This window comes from Myodes glareolus, chromosome 12 (genome assembly GCF_982192425.1).
Source record: "Myodes glareolus chromosome 12, mMyoGla1.1, whole genome shotgun sequence".
Classification (NCBI taxonomy): Eukaryota; Metazoa; Chordata; class Mammalia; order Rodentia; family Cricetidae; genus Myodes; species Myodes glareolus.
The window spans coordinates 79,685,881-79,705,073 of NC_142037.1; the positions used below are offsets into that span (position 1 = coordinate 79,685,881).

General features: G+C 46.6%; 1 protein-coding gene across 1 annotated transcript in view; it reads right to left on the minus strand.

Moving 5' to 3' along the window:
* Positions 1 to 19,193, minus strand: part of Abcc4 (ATP binding cassette subfamily C member 4 (PEL blood group)) — a 212,873-nt gene that overhangs the window by 41,480 nt on the left and 152,200 nt on the right. The window contains exons 21-25 of the mRNA XM_085698192.2: positions 10,114 to 10,264; positions 6,575 to 6,694; positions 5,188 to 5,298; positions 4,185 to 4,285; positions 3,035 to 3,226 (exon numbers count right to left, since the gene is read on the minus strand). Of these exons, the coding sequence (XP_085554318.2) occupies positions 3,035 to 3,226; positions 4,185 to 4,285; positions 5,188 to 5,298; positions 6,575 to 6,694; positions 10,114 to 10,264 (675 nt within the window). The remainder of the gene's footprint in view (positions 1 to 3,034; positions 3,227 to 4,184; positions 4,286 to 5,187; positions 5,299 to 6,574; positions 6,695 to 10,113; positions 10,265 to 19,193) is intronic.

The window sequence follows — 19,193 nt, forward strand, 5'->3', positions numbered from 1 at the left end:
GGTATCCACTCATTAAATCACAGCTGCGATTAGGCCATTAAACAGGCTGGCGGGATGGAGCGTTTAAAAGGAGCAGCTTGCGAAGTAGTTAACACTCCAGGGGCTGGGTCGTGGGGCAGTGTCAGAACGCTTGCCTATCGCATGTCCATCCCTGGATCCAATCCCCAGAAGCATGAAAATAAAAACAAAGGGAGAGGGAAAGGGGACTTTCCCATGCCCGTCTAGGGAAAGGGGCTGTTGACAGAGTTGTCTTACGAAGTGTGTTGCTGTAGGCTTCTTCCTGCCTGCGTACTGCTTCCTGGTCACAGTGTTTACAGCCAGCTGATGTCATCAGTATTTAGCACGTGCCCTGCAGAACGCCATGTACTGGGGAGCAAGGAAGAGCATGGCACGTTCCCTATCCTCCAGAAGGACACTGAGATATAGATCTAGAACTGAAAACCACGCCACAACACACACACACACACACACACACACACACACACCCCAACCCGTGGCAAAATACACAGGTGTATTTGTCTTAGTTACTTCACCAAAAATACCCAGATAGAAACGCAGAGGGAGGCTTGGCTTTGGCGGTCGAGGTTCCAGTCTGCCAAAGGGGACTTCAGAGCAGTAGCAACAAGGCATAGCTGGCCACACCGCCTCCACAGACATGACACAGACGTGACACAGACGTGACACAGAGCGACGGCTGCTCATCAAGCTCCATTTCTTCTGTCTACACAGTCCATGATCCCAGCTCAGGGAATGGCGTCGCCCACAGTGGACCCGTGTCTTTACCTGAATAAGGAAGACATCCCTCCCAGCACAGGTATGGCTAGAGGCCTGTCTCCCAGGGGACTACAAATCTCATCACATTGAGAACTAGATTAACTGTCACGCTGAACTACTTCATACACTTTCTAAATTGTGGGAAAACAACGTAAAATTCCCCATCACAACTATTTTAAGCACGCAGGGCAGTAACACTAACTATATTTACACGGGTGTGAACCTCCATTGCTATCTGTATCCAGAGCTCTTTGGAGTGTGCAAAACAAGAACTCCTGTACCCATCACAGCATTCTCATTCCCTGCTCCCCTCTGCTATTCTCCTTCCTGTTTCTATGAGTCCAGGTGGTAGAATGGTTCTCGGCGTCTCTCGCTCAGTGCGACGCCCTCAGGGTACATCCATGTTGCAGATTGTGTTGGAATTCCCCCTTCCTTTTAAAGACTGAGTACCGCCTGCAGCATGCATCCACCACACCTCACCTATCCATTGAAGGGGTACTTAGGTCGCTCCCACCCTTTGGTCACTGTAGAAGACCCTATAGTAAACAAGGACAACACAAACACTAGCATCTGACAGCATCTAGAGCAGGGAACGAGAGAAGAGACGTCCACAGAGGCGGAGACGTCTGTTTGCACGGAAAGGGTTATCAGTTATCCCCAGAAGAACTCGATGGGAGAGTTAAAGACTCGGGAGGCGACAGACTTCAGCCGTGGGAAGGCTCTGAAATAAGAAGGCGGTAGGAGGGAGAGTGGCTCTATGAAGCACAATGGTGGTACCGAATCAGAAGGGAGCGCCTCTTCAGGTCCACAGGACCAAGGCAGCTGCTAACGCTTATACATTCAATGGTGTGAGAGGCTGAGTCGGCTCTCACAGCCGACCCACTAAGGAGAACTGAGGCAGGCACTAGGGAGGACCCTGAACTTAACTTTCCACTGTGAGGGTGGGGAAAGGAGCAGCAAGGCCACAGCTGTGCATCTGGGAAGGGAGAGACTACAGGAATCGTGGAGAAAGAAAGCACAGCCTAAGGGGTCTGGCAGCCATCAGCAGGAAAGGACAGTCAAGGCTAGGAGAGCAGATGAACAACCGAGAACACCCCGTGTATGGCAGTGCGTGCCTGTGTTGGGAAACCAGGCTGCTGTGGCATGCAGGAGAAGCGCTTCTTACTGCCTAGTTTGCTACGGTCTGGCCTGTGCAAGAGTCTATGTGGTCCTGGCCCAGGACACCTGACCACAGCGCTGGAGCCACTGAAAGAGCTGCGACCGTTGGTCTAGCAGTCCGCACCCTTAACCCCACAGCGGGTCTCTTTCATCTATTCGGCCTGAGTCTCCATGCCTTGTCCTGCCTTCGGCCTGAGCCTGGCCCACCTAGCACTGGTTGGGTTTCCATGGTGACTGAGAACGGAGCTGACAGTTCTACCAGGGTATGCCTAGGCCTGGCTAGACATTCAACAACAACACGATAGCAACAGCTTGCCCAGACTGGAGGCGACAGGGGAGCACACATCCCATCTCCCCTTCCGAAAGGACGCCAGAAACGGAAGGCAAAGGAGAAAACAGAAGCAGGGTGTCCAGCCTGCTGACGCCGAGACAGGACAAGGTCATCTCCAACACATAACTGAGTTACAACAGAAAAACGGCAAAACAAAAACGCACGCACGTTTTCAGTGAACCTGTAATTTTCCGATGGGCTGTGTTCACAGCTAACCTGGGCTTCACGCAGCCCATGGGTGAGGGGCTGGACACAGCTGTGAGGAAAGCAAGAAAGGCCAAGGAAAGGGACGAGGGCACCAGGTAAGATGAGAGGAGGGTCGGTGTGGAGAATGGGGGGAGAAAAAGCGTTTGGTCCGACAACAGAGGAATAAAAACAAGAGGTAGACACAGGTGTCTCAGTGACAAGGGTCCGGGGATGACAGCAGATCAGGTAATTAGTAGGAAGCATTAGATCAGATATACTTAACTCCAGTCCGGTTAAATTCCAGGGCACCGCAACCCAGGCACTTTACTACATAGGGAAAGACTAGTTTTCTCCTCAGAGAAACTAGAGAACATTTTTTACAAAAAGAAGAAGAAGAAAGATATTCAAAACTATTATGTAATACTTTAGAATAACTAGAAATGCTAATAAGTGGATATTATTTTTAAAAAAGAAACACTAGTTTTCCATCACATAGTCGATTCACAAGGAAGTCGATTCACAAGGCACACGCATGTGGCCTCAATCTTCAGGGGACACTCTAGAGCTGAGACTGACTCAACGCACCTTCTCTCTGGATTTGATGAGGGCCGTCAGGTGCTTGAGGACCAGAGGCCCATCCAAGCTGTAGGTGTAGCTCATATTGTCAAACACAATCACCCCTTCCTGGGGCCAGCCGGGGGGTGGGCGCTTCTGGTACTCCCAGGCCGCCTCCTTCTCTAGGTTTGTGTATTCAATCACTCTCTCCACAGAAATCATCTGAAAGAGAAAAGGCATCCACACAGGTCAGGAACCAGGGGTTTGCTTGTGGAGGTGTCTGATCTAGGCACTGGGCAAGGCCCGCTTGGGGATTTCTAGCTAGAAATCAAGACTACTGAGGACCCTGTTGACTTAACAATTCCGCTCACCATCATCTGACACCTTCACTCACGATAGCCCAACCCTTTGACCTTGTTACAGGGAGTGAAAAGCCAGAGGAGGGGCTGGGGAGCCAGCTCAGTGGGTTAACGGATTGCTGTGTCAGCATGAAGACCCGGGTTCGGATCCCAGCACCTCTGTAAACAAAAATGTAAGCACGGCAGCAGGGAAGGATCTTGTGTTCACTGTTTCTCACTAGCAGGAATAAATACTTCAAAGAGGAAGCAATTCACATGCTGACTAAACCTTCTGCTATGGCCATAACGCGCTGCCTTTGAGAAGCACTGTAGAAGTGGGTGTTTGCCCACATGCAGGGGACAACAGTAACCACGGGGCCTCCCGCCTTCTACTCCACACATGGGAGATGAGTGTGTAGGAATGGTGTAGTGGGGAGAGCTATTAATTAAACAAACAGCCTCAAAACACTGAACTCAACTCTTCTTTTACCAGGAACGAGGAATTATCCATTAAGAAACAAAAATAAACAGGCCTCAGAGAAATTAGCCTATATCCTCTCTCGGATTTCAGAGCTTCCCTCCTACAGAGGCATTTATTACATTTGAGGACAGCTTGTGATGGATCTAAAACCTGCTGACATAGCATACATAAGACAGAGAAAAAGACGTATACATTTTATTTTACATTAACATTAAACAGATGGAAGCGGGACCTAAAAAAAAAACTCCGTTAGCTACGATGCAAAAATAACAGTTTTAATATTTTACATAAGAATTGCTTTAATGTCATTGAATGGCAAAGGGGACTGTTAAAAGGCCGAGAACGCTCAGATAAACATTACCATATTCTCCACTTCGGCGCTCTGCCGCACAGACCACTGGAACATCCCCGTGAGCGTGATGGCGTAGGATAAGGCCAAGCCAACCTGCCCAGCGTCCAGCGCTTTGAGAGGAGGAAGGAGAGAGGAGAGTCAGTCTCAGTGGTAACTCGAGCCTGCTGCTGCCTTAGCAAGAGGACACAGCAAGTTATATACAAGAATAATCGTTACATTTCCATTCACCGATTGAGAGCATGATGCAATTTTAAAGGCCCGTTATGCATGCCGAGAGACGATGAGATGAGTTTGCTCATCTGGGGAGGACTGACACACATCTGAGAAAGGCAGGGTGCACGTGAAGTCTAATGTTATTACTCAGACCGTCATTATGGTTCAAGGCCTGTTACGTAATCCCGCTGTCTGTGCCCCATGCAACCGCAGCTGGAAACCACTGCAAACGGGATGATGTGTTCGAGGAGTCAATGCTATTGAAAGTAAAACACGACTCCCATTGTTCTATGAATAAACATCCTAATTCAGGGGTGTCACTGGAGACGGGTGAGGCATGGCGAATTCACGCCACACGCACGTGCCGACACCTGCTCCTCTGGTACCCACCTGGCAGTGAGCACAGTGTGCTTTCCTGCTGGGGCTCTCTCACCCATGTGCACAGGGACATCAGCAAACTAAGAAAAGTCCCAAGGTTCAAATACAGAGCCCTACTCTGGACAAAGCGTTAACAGGAAACTTGGGTCTCATCTCCGGGCTACCAGATCAGGAATTTTCAGAATGTCACTGTAGAGACCTCGGCCCGTTGTACCAAAGATAAAAAGGACTTATCCTGACTCCCTCCCTGGATCACACTGCATGATCTTACCTACCCCGACGTTGTAAAAGCTTTAACACACTTTATTAGAACCACACAGAATGCACCATTAGACAAGGTGGCAAGAGTTTAATTTAATAACTGTAAACACAGCTATAAATTGTAATCATACCATAAATAGTTATTCACATCTGCACTTACTTTTTGCCAGAACCAGGGACCCAAAGGCAACGACGATGACAAAGACGGCACAGATGGCGTCCAGACGTACAGCAAACCATCTCGACGTCGTCAAGAACAAGAACCAAGCCTCTGCATTTGGGAAAAGCCATATTTAACTGCGGTGAGCGTGAGGGGCACCGAGATGTCGGGACAGAGCAGGGCAGCAAGGTCGCACGCTCAACATTTCTAGAAACTCAGGAAATGCAATGCAATATGCAATGCATACCCCAAACAGTACAGAGGCTTTGTAAAAGAGAAAAAAATAATTGAAAGGTAACTAAGAGGTCACAAGGGGATATATAATCATAATAAAGAATATGGAAAAATGGTCTTCTATTTCTTGAAGTACTGGGCTATAATATGAAGCCCAAGAGCGTATATGCTGACTTTCCAGTTCTACAGCAAAGCACACAGCTCCCAATTTGCCTCCGATACTTTCCTTACTTCTGCACACACTGGGGTCAGGGATGGGACACCCTCAGGGGCTGTATCCAGGAGACCAGCACGCTAAAAGGAGCCTCATGTAATTTTTGACATGCCCTTGAGTCATCAGAACACAATAAAGGTGGGGCAGATTTTAGAGACTTGAAGGGAATCCTGAAACTTCTGGGAGGAAAGAACTCACACAAACACAAAGAATCATAGGTGGTTGGCAGTTGTCGGTCATATCTATTACCTGCCCTGTGCATATCAATTGGATGGTTAGCATCTATGGTCCATGGACCAAGAACACCAACTGGATGGTTAGTCACCTATGGTCCGTGGACCAAGAACATCAATTGGATGGTTGGTCATCTATGGTCCTTGGACCAAGAGCACCAATTGGATGGTTAGCCATCTATGGTCCATGGACCAAGAGCACCAATTGGATGGTTAACCATCTATGGTCCATGGACCAAGAGCACCAATTGGATGGTTAACCATCTATGGTCTGTGGACCAAGAGCACCAATTGGATGGTTAGCATCTATGGTCTGTGGACCAAGAAGGGTCCTGCAGCACAGCCACAGTCCCTGCTGACATCTTGCTGGTACTCGCTTCCATGCTTATAGCAGCAAAGGAAGGAGATGCCACAGGGACAAGATAGCATTCACTACAGGAAACATTCGGCCGGGGGTCGTTTGCAAAATATGTGTGCTGACTGAGGTCCTACACAGACAGAGAGCCACAGGGCACCGAGGTGGAAGGAGTGAGCAAGTCGATCAGAAGAAAGCTAGACATGAGGAGAGATTCTGAGAGGATTCAGAGCCTAAGAGCAGACAGAGAAAGATGAGGCCAGGAGCAGGCAGAGGGCATGCGCCCACAGGCATCAGGCCCAGGGCAGCAGGTGCCCCAGCTTCTGACAGCACTTCCTGAAGTGGACAGACCTGAATGCAGGTCCTGGTGTGCGTCGAACAGCTCCTGGAACCGCTCTTCTGCTTTATACGCCCGGATGGTCCAGAGTCCCTGCAGGGACGAAGACAGGTGGGAGAAAACCGGACTCCGAGCTGCGGAAACACAGACCGAGGGCTCAGCGCAGCTGCACGTGGGCTCCCTGGCCCCCCGTGCTCCAAAGGCAGACATCAAAGTACCAAGCAGAACTCTTGAGGCTTCCGAGAGGGCTCTAGGTTTCTAGTCAAAACACTGCCAGAAACCTGAGAAGTCCCTGTCCCTCACCCCCAAATCCTGGTCATTCTAAAGATGGAAGTGAGCTGTCCTGTTCAGTGCACCTTTGGCGGAGTCAGGTCTGGCTCCCTCCAGTAGCCCATCCTTTCCTTCCTTACACTTTCCAGCCATTTCTTTGGGAAGAAATGATTTTTCGCTGATTATCTGAATTTTTGGCCAGCAGGGTTCTAAAGCATAATTTCATTAGAGGACTTACCACAACACATTAAAGCTAGACATATATAAGCCTTTTGAAACCCCCTCTTAGAGTGTTATCTTAAGGGCTGGCATATGGCTACCGTTTCCCAGTAACTGAAAGGGTACCTGACACAGACAACAAGAAAGACGTATGGACAGGGTCTCCCGTGCGTCCCAGAGAAGCTTCCTTTTGTCCACCAGTGGGAGAGCAGTCCTTATGGTCACCATGTGTCTGGGTGTCACACTGCACTTGTACCCACACCACTGACCCAGATGGGACGTCTCTGGGCTGGGTCGTGACTTCAGCCTCAAGAGCTAAAAGATGCCTTTATGACCTACCCAATTGGAAGCTTACTCTCAAGGTTGAGGCTAGTGTGGCAGGTATCATTGTCCTTTCTTTTCCAGACTCTCACTGTAGGCTTAAAGGTTTCACTATGTTATCAGAATTTAAAGGCTTTTAAATTTTGCCTGTCTTTGACTACAGGGAATATATGTCCTGCAATGGCTTTTGTGTTTCTAGAATACTGGACCATGACCACCAGGTCCTACCTTACCTGGGGTCGGATATGTGGCTACCCCGTCAGGTGAGGATGATTCCCTGACAGGCTCATTCTGCCCTGATAGAGTACCTTCAGGACATCAGTAAGTGCTATGGGAGACACAACATTCTATGACTGCCTTTGGTAGTGGCCAGCAAGGACTTCCAAGCATTACGTCAGGCAATCGTAATCTTACAGGGTAGGTGTTAAAGGTGTTAACAGCCTTTGCAGAGGGAGGAATGCATTGGAGGTGCAGACCGCTATACACAAATCATTTCCAATGTACTTTTAGTCTGAGCCAGGATCACAAAAGAAAAATAAGCGAGGTACATGTTCTCTGCATCACCGGATGTATTTTTCTCTAGCTCTGTCACTTAGAAAACTCCCAGATCTGACTCAGTTAGAGTAATAGGCATCTCTGCTACTGTGCTTCTTACTAAGTATCTCGTTTGAACATCTCAAGTTGAACAATATCTTAAGCATCTGACATAGAATTCTGTAAAAGATCAGATTCCAGGATCGATGTTCTGAAAAATACATGGCATAGGTTCATACTCAGCTAGCTGGTACTCAGTGCAGACATTACTAATGGACCACAGCACTCTGATAGAAACAGCATACGCCTTCACAATCTAGGCATTACTAAATGACAGGGTCAGCTGCAGATAGGCATCCGAGTACTTGTGTGTTATGCAATTCTCTGCCAGTGGCCATCACAATGTTTGCTTTTTACAAAAAAAAAAAAATTAAACAAATAACAAAAAAATAAAAACAGGATAATAAACTCTAGCTAAAGCCATCTACGGCTCTAGAGGCAGTTAGCAGGTGCAATCCGAAGATAAACTCTGGGGCTCTAACATCCTGCTGAAGCGCAGGGATGAGACAGGTCTATGCCTTCTTGGCACAGCAAACAGGCAGCGGCCACACTAGCACCATCAACTCCTGCTCCCTAGGGACAGGGGAGCTGTGACACAGACCCTCACTCAGAGGGTAACGGAACCAGTTCATCCGGTTATCATTAAAGCTTCCTGTTGTAGCCACAGGGTGCTGCAAACCCCACGAGTCCAGCAGGGGTTCAGACAAGAATTTCTAGGTCAAAAGTGTAGTGAGGTACACCGTGGGCACCAAGACAGGAAATCCTATATGGAACGGAAAGAAGATGGCTCAGGGGCCCTTGCCACCAACAAAAGTGTACGCCAAGGTGTAGCTTTTGGGGCTCACGGCAGTTTAGCTGGTTCTGAGGACTGGTGACCTTTCAATAGCTTTTATGAAATGTCACCTGCCCTGCCTTACATAGTTATAATAGATGTGTCTTTAGCGTTTATTCAAAACACACATGAGGTCATGGAACAAGAAATCTGCTGCACTGATGAACTACTTCTCTACCTTTTCCTTCTTCTCCAGCACGTCCTGGCTCAGATTTCAGAAAGATGAGCTGGCTTTGAATTCTAGTAGCAATTATTCATCATGGGCATTTTCTGGTACAAGTATCTTCTTTGAGGGGGCTGGAGTTCGGGGTCTAAGACTGCGACCCGTCCAGAGGACACAAGTTTGGTTCCCAGCACCTCCACCTAGCCGCTCACAGCCATCTGTAACTCTATGTCCAGGGTACCCTCTTCTGACCTCCAAGAACCCACACCTACTGATGCACAGGCACCCACATAAATAAATAGATTTTTAAAAAGATTTAAGTATCTTCCTTCTTGATCTATTTTTGGCTGTCAACCTTATATATTCTTAAAAGCAGGAATTCTGTGTATCTGGCTATTTAGTAATAATAAAATATGCTTGCGGGCTCATAATGATACATGCTCCCGATCAGCTCATCGCCTGTGGTTCCTCCAGAATAGTGATTAATCACAGAACACTGGGAAGAGAAACGGAGCAAGAGACTGCTCTCCCTGCCGCTGCTGACGTAGCTGAGTCTCTGCAGCCTTCCCCCAAGTGCTGCCCACAATCAGCACGGAACCTTAGAGTATCAACGCCTACATTTCCCAAGAGCCAACACCTACAGGGCACTGACAGTGATGAGCACCAAGTGTGCCTTTCCAGTCCTTGACTTCCGGCACATGAGGATAGAAGGATCCCTCTCCCCACTTTCCTTTAATCTGCTCCTCCCTTCGTCACTTACGAAAGAAAACTTTCCTGATTACTCTCCTTCTAAGTTAGTTCTGACCCATGCTGGAAATATTTTATTCATCAGAAATAAGATACACGCGTCTCCTCTGTGTATGTGAGAACCATGGCGTGAGTGACAGGGGGCCCTCCCTCAGGAGGAGCGTTAGTCTACACAGGGCTTCTACCCCTTTCTCCGGGTTAGCTGCGAAGTCATACTTGGGTTATAAGGGCCGCAACGATCCTCGAGGGTTGTAATAACCATGCTCAGCTGCGGAATTAATGCTAACCCTGGAGAGGGCTGCGGGAAGCAGAGTCAGTCTGTAGAATTTCATGGATCTTCTTCACCACCGTTCTCCTTAACCATGAAAGCCGGATGCGTTTACCATGCCCACCCGCGACCCACTCACTTGTGGACTCCAGGCGCTTGACATCCCTTGACGTTTCTAAGAAGTATCTCCGAAGGATCAGGAAGAGGATGGCGAGGGGCACCAGGGGTATGAGAATCCAGGGAATCACTGCAGCCGCCACGGCTAGCACGCTCACCACAAGCAGCAGCGTCTGGAACAGCAAGCACAGAGACAGGGCCTCCTTATGGCTGGAGCTGCAGAGAATCCGTCCTGGCCCGGGAAGTAAAAGCAGCATAGTAGCCATGCTAATATTAAACATGCCTGCGCCAGGCTCGGAATGCCTTAGACTTCTTTGGACACCCTCATTAGCAGGGCCACTCAAACACGAACCTGAACTGAGATTCCCCAACCACTATGGTAAAAGCTTGGCGTATTTCTATTTTTCATTATTTTCCGCTTTTTCAGCATTCTCAAACGTCATTGAGTTCCTGATGGTTATACCAGCCTCCTCCATGGTGACTGGTCCTTGGCCCCAGCAGATGGAGACAAACACCCTGCCCAGATCATGAAACGGAGTGAAAGTCTGAAGAGTTCAAAGTTCCTAAGTTCAAAGGTGCTTTCCAACACTGTATACCAATTCTTGCTAATTGAGCAAATATTTTTAAGTTAAAAATTTATAAGAAATTTTATAAGAAAAATTACCTTTAATCCTCCAAATTGAAATGACTCTCGGAAAAAAGGAGTAAAATTAATTTTAACAAATAATTTTTAAACAAATTTAAATTTGTTTTAAATTTTAAAACAAATTTAAAATCTTAGAGCAAAAATGAAAGTTGGCTATTTTGCATTTTATGTGATCACATGTGACAGTGGTTAATTCCACAAAATCTCCTCAGGAGGATTTACTGAGAGGCTGGGTGTTCTAGCACCTAACAGAAGCGTCAACCCTTGTGAGGCTGAGACAGGAGGAACTCCATGAGACTGAGGCCAGCCTGGGCTCAAAGTTATTTCCGGGTGAGCCTGGGCTATACAGACCCTGCCTCTAAAGGCAAATGAATAAAACCAGAACAAACATGCAAGAGTTTCCTTTGGAATATCATATTTTAATAATAGAGATTTTAAAGCCATTTTTTTTTCCCTAGGAGCATTTAATGCAAGGACCTGTGTGGGCTTTTGGTACTTATCTCCCCAGCTGCTTTCAGTGTTGGGGACGTTCCTGGGCACCTGTCTGCAGCTTACTTTAAACATAACTCCATGGGCTCTGTTGCTGCTGGTCTACAGCATGCATGTGCCAAGCAGTACGTTTCCTATAAACAGCAGTAAAAATGTAGTCTAATTTTATGGGCGCCAGCTCTGCCTTTGGCCCACTCTATCCCTGAACTCCGACCCCCACCTGTCCCAAGACCAGAGTCAAGACACATGTTTACACATAACGCCACTAATCAGTATACGGTACTTTTTACTCTTTGTTTACAGTATTAGAAATAAAACCAGGCTCGAGCTGCTCACACGTGAGAGCGGCTGTGCCAGCACGAATGTGGAGTCTGTGCCAAGCTGCCATGAGTGTGCCCTGCCTGGTCTGCCTTCCACTTGTCCCGATTCTGTGGGAGGTTAGCAAACCGGGGCTCGCTTTCTGGCAAGATCTCCATCTGACTTACTTACCAAGTGAAAAAATGATGGTTTTCATCAGCCAGCTGTTTACTGATGTATGTATAAAAGGGGCCCTTTTATCTACTATTTTGGGAACATGTGAGATAAAAGAAATTGATCTCCAAGTGGAAAAAAAAATACCACAACAAACCGTGCGGCTGGGAAGTCCGGGGTTCTTAGGAAGGCACCAAAAGCTTGAACAGCACTTAGACTGTGAAAAGTATTAAGAAATAAACATGCAAATCCTATCAATTAGATTCACCACCCTCCAGTTACAGGATGTGTCCACGCAAGGGGCACGGCTAAGAGCTCTACATGTAAGCCCCTACGCCCTAAACACTGTGCCTGCATTCCGTCAAAGCTACGACCTACATACAAAACCAACCCTGTGTGCCTCAGAGGTCAGAGGTCAGCTCTGGTTCCCAAGTCTAGAGTCTATCGTTACTGATCTCACATGGGGGCCTGGTTAACACTTGTCCCTGACCTCTGCTAACAGCCATCTCTGTGAAGGCAGAGTATGGCATGCTCACACGTCCGATATGTATGTGGCGTTCTCCACAAACCTCTCTTTAGAGATGAAGCTTTTAGACTTGCAGATTGCCATGGTTTTGTCCATTTGCCACCTGGCCGATGTGACCATCACATCCACAGCTGCTCTGGGCCTTGTGTTACCTGTCCGTTAGCTCTGCGCTCTAAGTCAACACTAACAGTACCCAAGAGAATGGCTTCTGGGTTACAATTTGTTTGCTGAGGTGAAGTTTCCTTTGGCCTTTTCCAGTGTTAACGCTTTTTATAAAACTCAAGGCTTCGACCTGCAGATTCTACTTTGGACACAAGTTCAAAACAAAGGTAAACAATGGTAAACATGCCAGGCAAAAGAACTGCCACTGTGAACACTGAAGTTTTTAGTCCAAGGACTCATAAAGGAAACTATTTCATCAGGAAAAGAGGCCAGGGAGTTGGAGAGATGGCTCAGGGGTTAAAAGTACTTCCTGCTCTCAAAGAAGGCTGGAGTTTGGTTTCCAGAAACCCGCATGAGCCGCTGCAACGCTAGCTCTAGGAGATTTGATGCCCCCTTCTGGCCTCCCCAGAACCTGCACTTGTAAGTGCTCAGACACCCACAGAAACACAAACACATATAGGAGATAGAGACAGCTTCAGAATATGATAGCAAAATCTGACAGCATTTACAAGAAACAGACAAACACAGTCACACAGTACAAAATTAGACAGGTTTATTTCGATAACTGTTAGAACAAACTAACAACAACCACCACAAAAATCAGTGAAAATATAAGAGACTGTGATGAGTCGCTGAGCAAATGAAGACAATGGCTCTGATGTCAGGGCCAATTCCTTTCAGGCCATAAAGCACGTATCCACAGACCTCAATGACCAAAGTGCAGCGTGGATCTGACTTTAGTGGATTGACAATAACATGGAAACAAGGTGACTATCAGAAAAATCCACTGTACTCCTCTAAATAGCACCAGCTTTACAAAACACTATAAATCGGGCACTAGCAAAGTCTGAAAGTTGAAACTAACGTTACATTTGGAGGTAAACATATAGCTTTAACTTTTTTTTTTTTTTTGTAAAAAGGAAACTTAAGTACCAAAAACTAGATCTTGAGGTAGAAAAGTGGGTGGGGAGATGGCTCAGTGGTAAAAGCATCTTACCAGAGGAGCTCGGTCCAATTTCCAACGCCCACATGATGGCTCACCACCATTCAAAACTCCAGTTCCAGGGCATGTGACCCCTACCTCTGATCCTCCATGCATCCAGAACACAACTGGTGCACATACATGTAGGCAAGACACACACACAAGACAAAGACAAATAAAGACATTTTAAAAGAAGATAGAAAACAAATAACCACAGCAACAACAAAAACAGGAAAAGGAAAAACAAACAAACAGACACAGTGGCACAGGCCCGAAAGGACAACACTTGGGAGGGCCTGGTGCATGTCTGAGGGCAGCTTGATCTAACAGGGAGCTCCAGGCCAATCAAGGCTACATAGTGAGAAGTTATTTTTAAAAAACAACAAACAAACAAAACCACCAAAACATCAATAACAAAACGAAGATAAATAACAGCACACAAGAGAACGGAAAATTTTAAAGAGCTAGAAAAAAAAATGGGTCTTTCAAAGAAAGAAGAAAAATGCTACTCTCACATATCACAAGAGCTATCACGGGCATTAAAAGGGGATAATCAGACGCTCACAGATCACATGTTAGATAGAAAGGCTGAATGGCTTGAGAAATGGTGGCTAAGGGCTTTGCTAAAAGAAATAGCAACCTGCATAATTCTATTTCAGCCTGAGAATCAGAATTCATAGTTTGAAAGGGATTTTGTGGCTAATCAAAGTCCTTGGCTTAGACTGTTTCACTGGTGAAGTCTATGAAACAAGTCAGAAAGGAAAAATGCCGTTGTTACCAAATTCTTGGCTTTATTTTGGAAAAGAGGACTGACAGGTAGACATGCAAGGGAGACACACCTTTAATGCCAGCACTCGAAAGTCTGAGGCAGGTCGATCTCGGAGCTTTAGGCCAGCCTAGTTCTACATAATGGGTTCAGGTCAGCCAGAGCTACATAGTAAGTCCCTTTCTCAATCCCCCGCTCCCTACAAAAGAAAAAAGGAAAGAAAAGAGAAAAGAGGAGAGGAGAGAAGAGAGGAGTATAGAGAAATAGAACACAAATATTTTCAGCAGATTCGTTGCTAGCACTCAAACTAACTCTATGACTGGGGCTGGTGAAGCAAGTTTAGAATGTGCACAGCAGGCTGTTGGGAAGGCAGGAGAACTTGTTATCCTCAGCCAGGGTTTCTTCTACCTCTGTTCTTAAGGTTTTTAATCCACCAAATCGAGCTGGCTTGGCTGACCTGATATGATCTCCCTTCCCTGAAACCAGCCAATTATAAGCAGTAATCGTATTTTCAAAATACCTTTCAACCAACACCTTGGTTTCTGTTTGAGTAAACAGTTGGGATTGGGAGACTTAGTCTTGCCAAACTGGCACACAAAACCGACGATCACAAACACAAGTCCCATGCTAACTCTCTTTTCATGAGGTAAGTATAACACCAGATGTTTACAAAATATTACAAGAGATGCAAAGTAGAGACTCACGTCTTTGCTGAAGATATATCTCACATAAATACTGGTACAAAAAGAGTCATTCTTAAAACCTGACAACAATCAAATGCCCACCAATCAACAGATGAAGAAAATGTGCTGTCTTTCAACATAGGGATATCACTCAGGGGGAGAGGGTGGGAGGAAGACAGACAGGATAGAGACAGAATGCATAAATGAACAATTTTGCTTGTTTGTTTGTTTCTTCGAGACAGGGTTTCTTGGAAGCTTTGGAGCCTGTCCTAGAACTCACAGAGATCTGCTTGCCTCTGCCTCCTGAGTGCTGGGATTAAAGGTGTGCACTACCACCGCCCAACATAAATGAATAAAATTAATCACTGAAACACTCATGGAACTAAAGACTCGATAAGCAACATAATTCAGCCAAAGAAAACTAACTACTGCAATGATTCCATGTTTCTAGCATAAGAATAAGACATGAATTTGTACTGTCAGAAGTTTGAGGGTGGTGTGGGATGAGACACCAGGGGTGCTAGAAAAGCTCCACTTTCATGGGGGGGGTGGTTAACAGAGATGTACACAGTTATTAAAATCTGTGAGCTCTAAGGGAATGCTGATTTTATTGGAGGCAAACTACATCTAGACGAGAATCCTGATAGGGCAGGAAAGACACTGACCCCACCGGAATCCCATTCCCATGCATGCGTGGGCACGTGCTAGAAAATGCATAGTCACAGGGTCAAGAATGCTGTATTTGGGGAGCATCCAGAGTGGGGAGGGGGATCCAGTGCGAAGATTAAAAATCAGCGTGTACCTCACTCAGGACAGACACAGCTCCTGAGCCCTGGATGATAAGTCTCTCAGAGTCTGGATGCTGCACCAGAAGGCAGAAGCTGTACCAACGGCTTCAAGAGTGAATTCAGACTTCCAGAGAACACCCATTGGAATCCAGAGAGAGGACTGGGAAAGACAAGCAAGTTGTGAAATTCTGAAGCAGGAGAAGCTACAAGACGCTACTTCTGATGATGAAGAACCATGTTCCAGGTTAAATCAAAAAGACACATCATATGTAAGATGGAAAGTACTGGGGTCAGTGAGAAGGCTAACGCCACGGTGAGGTGGGTGCGTCAACCTGACAGCCTGAGTTTAACCTCTGAGATAGGTGCGGTCGAAGGGAGAACTGACTCCCATGAGTCCTCAGACCAACACGCTTGAGCACAGACACACATGCAATCAACAAGTGTAAAAGATTATAAAATAGAGAGTACAATTTTAATAAAACAGAAACAAGCTCACTAGCTGACGTGGGATTCCCCTCTGTATGCTGTGATTACCGTTAACGAATAAAGAAACCGTCTTGGGCCTGCGCAGGGAATAGAGATAGGCAGGAAAAACTAAACCGAATGCTGGGAGAAAGAAGGAGGAGTTAGAGAGAAGCCACATGGCGATACACAGATTAATAGAAATGGGTTAAATTAATATGTAGGCGTTAGCCAATAAGAAGCTAGAACTAATGGGCCAAGCAGTGATTTAATTAATACAGTTTCTGAGTGGTTACTTCGGGGCTGAGCTGCCAGGAACCAACAAGCACCTTCCTACAACAACTAGCCAACTTTTTTTTTATTCATCTCACTGTGAGAATTCACCAGAAAAAAAAAAAAAACAACAGACAAACATGAATACAATCAAGACCAGCAACATGTGGAGACTCTAGAGATCTCGAATAATATGTAGTCATTTTCCCCTCCACACTCTAGACTGTCCAGGATGGCTGAGGGCAGAAGGCCCCAAAGGGAGAGGACACAGTGATGATAGCTACTATGTGACCACACATGCCATCCAGCAATGTCATGGTGCAAAGTTCTGTGTTCTAGAATACCACCAGGCCTGATAAAAATGAGATCCTTCAGGTTTTTTTTGTTCTTTAGGTCTTAATTGCCTTTTTACTAAACTACAACCATTACCACTGCAGCTTACATGCTGGGATAGATTGAGCATGGTTGCCAGCCTACAAGCCTGGGAGGATCCCTAGGGGCTGTCGTCACACTACCAAGTGTGCTAACCATCTGAATGGCAAAACCCAAGCCTCTTTCACTAAGGAAAGGAAGGTCTAAGAATAGCAGGCATGGGCTATGTGAGTACTATCACCCACGGGTCAAGCGATGGTCACTATTTCCAGTGCCCTCTATGGTCAACTCGTCTGTCCAAAACCAGGGGACCCACTACAGCCAGGCAGCTGGCACAGCATTCTCTCTGAGGCTGGCATCTTCACGGACAATACCTTCCTTGCAAACGCACTGACTAGGAACTCTTTTGTTGATTTCCGCAAGCATGAAAAACACTGTGATTTGGTTAAAATGGATGAGCTTACTTTTAAAGACAGAGATCTTTGAAAATGAGGGCAAAGCAACCTAACTAACACCATCCTTTGTCTGAGGGGGATTTGAAGGTGGGAGTGGGGGGCAGGGGTGAACAAACCGTAGAAATCTCCCAATGACAAAGTCATTGTTCTGTGTGCTTTCTACACACTTTCTCTGACATCTTCACACAAAGCCATGCAAGGGTCAGTGGGACCGAGACAAGTCCGGGCAGTTCCACCCTTGTGCTTCTGTAAAAGCCGGTGACCCAACCTATTATCCCCAGTCTTAGGCTGGCTTTGTTCCCCATATCCAGATGCAGAGCTTTCTCTCGCCCCACCCCCGCCCCCCAGGAAGAAGCGACCGAGGGATGCCTCCTTCGCTCCTCCTTTGGCTTGGCATTTTCACTTCATAAAGCGGCAGTCAATGTGTTTTGTGTGCAGGGAGGAGGGAATGACACGTTCAGTGGTGGTCCCCACTACTGCCTGCATTGGTGGCTCAAGTAGCCTCGGGATTAGCCCTTTGTGTGCCATGAAAGGCTATGAAAAGTCAGTTATTTAAGCTCAGTCAAGCTGTTGGCCTTATTTATTTATTTATTTTGGATGAGGGGTGTGAGGTGGGGAAGAAAGGTTTTGCAATGCAGTTCTCCTAAATCAGTTGACAGCATTTTGCAGAAGGCAGCTGCATGCAACTTTGCGCACTCAGAAAAATTCTCCCACCCCCCAGAACCCCACTAAAATGCCAAGTGCTATTCCTGCCTCGTAACTTCATTTTCAATTGTTTTGTTCGCAGAAAGAGCCCCGGAAGCAAGGATGTTAGCTGCCAGAACTGCAGACAAGCGAGGTCCTTTACCCGATGCTCCTGAGGACCACGGAAGCTTCGGAAATAGTATGGAAATTAGGTTAATATGAAATATTTACTGCTCAGTGGTCTATTCTGAAAACAACGGACACTGATGGTGTGGTACTGAATAAAAAATAGCCCTTAGAATCATCAGGACCAACAAACCTAATATCTGGGATACAAGCTCACGGGGCAGGATTTATGGGTTTGGTATGTGTAAGATCTTACGATCATTTGAGCCAAGGAGTTCAGAGCTAGCCTGGATGATACATTGAAACCTTACCACTAAAACACAACTGAACTAAAGGAAGAAAATTACATTAAAACGATAGCTCCAGCTTATCCAGCAACTATGGTAAGACTAAACAACACCAATGTTTGGTGGCCTCAGGGTTGCTCAGTTAGGAGAGCTGCTCAGCATGCAGAATGCTAGCACAGACCTCCTCTCCCAGCGCTTGAAGACAAGGGGATCAGAAGCAAAAGGTCATCCTCGGCTACACAGAGAGTTCAAGGCCATCCTGGGATACCTAAGATTCTTTTTTTTTTTTTTTTAGAGTCTTGTGATTGACATATACCTAAGGGATGAACTGAGGACACTACTGTGCAGACTTCCTAGTTGGGACAGCGTTTGTTTACCCATGGCGTTCTTATGTAGATGTCCACGTGAGAGCATGCCCAGTGACCTCTCCATCTGGTCTGTGCTGGCACAATCCTATCCTTTGAGGGCTCTGCTCTCCCTGACCTACCCACCACTACACGGTTAAGGTCTTGTACTTGAGACACAAGTCTCTCCAGACCTGGCCCGTCTACCCATCACCTTTGTTGCTTCCAGTGTCTTATCTCAATACTCTGTGCTGTTATTCCCTGCTATGGCTTCACTGCAAGCACCCATGCCCTGGGCTTCCTGCCGTGTGTGCCTTCTCCACTTCTGGGGTTCAGGGATGACCACAAAGCTTTGTCCAACTCCTCCAGGTAGGTTACAGAAGGATCCCAAAAGCTATGATCAAACAATCTAGGTCAACTCAAAAATAACAAAACCTTGAAGCTTTAATTTAAAACCACATACAGTCTCTTAGAAAATAACCAGGTGCCGAGACACCGTCAGGCTTCCTCTGCGCACAGGGGGTACATGGAAATGGGCTAAGAGACCAGCATGCACCAGAGGACTTCTCACCTCAGCAGCATGGCC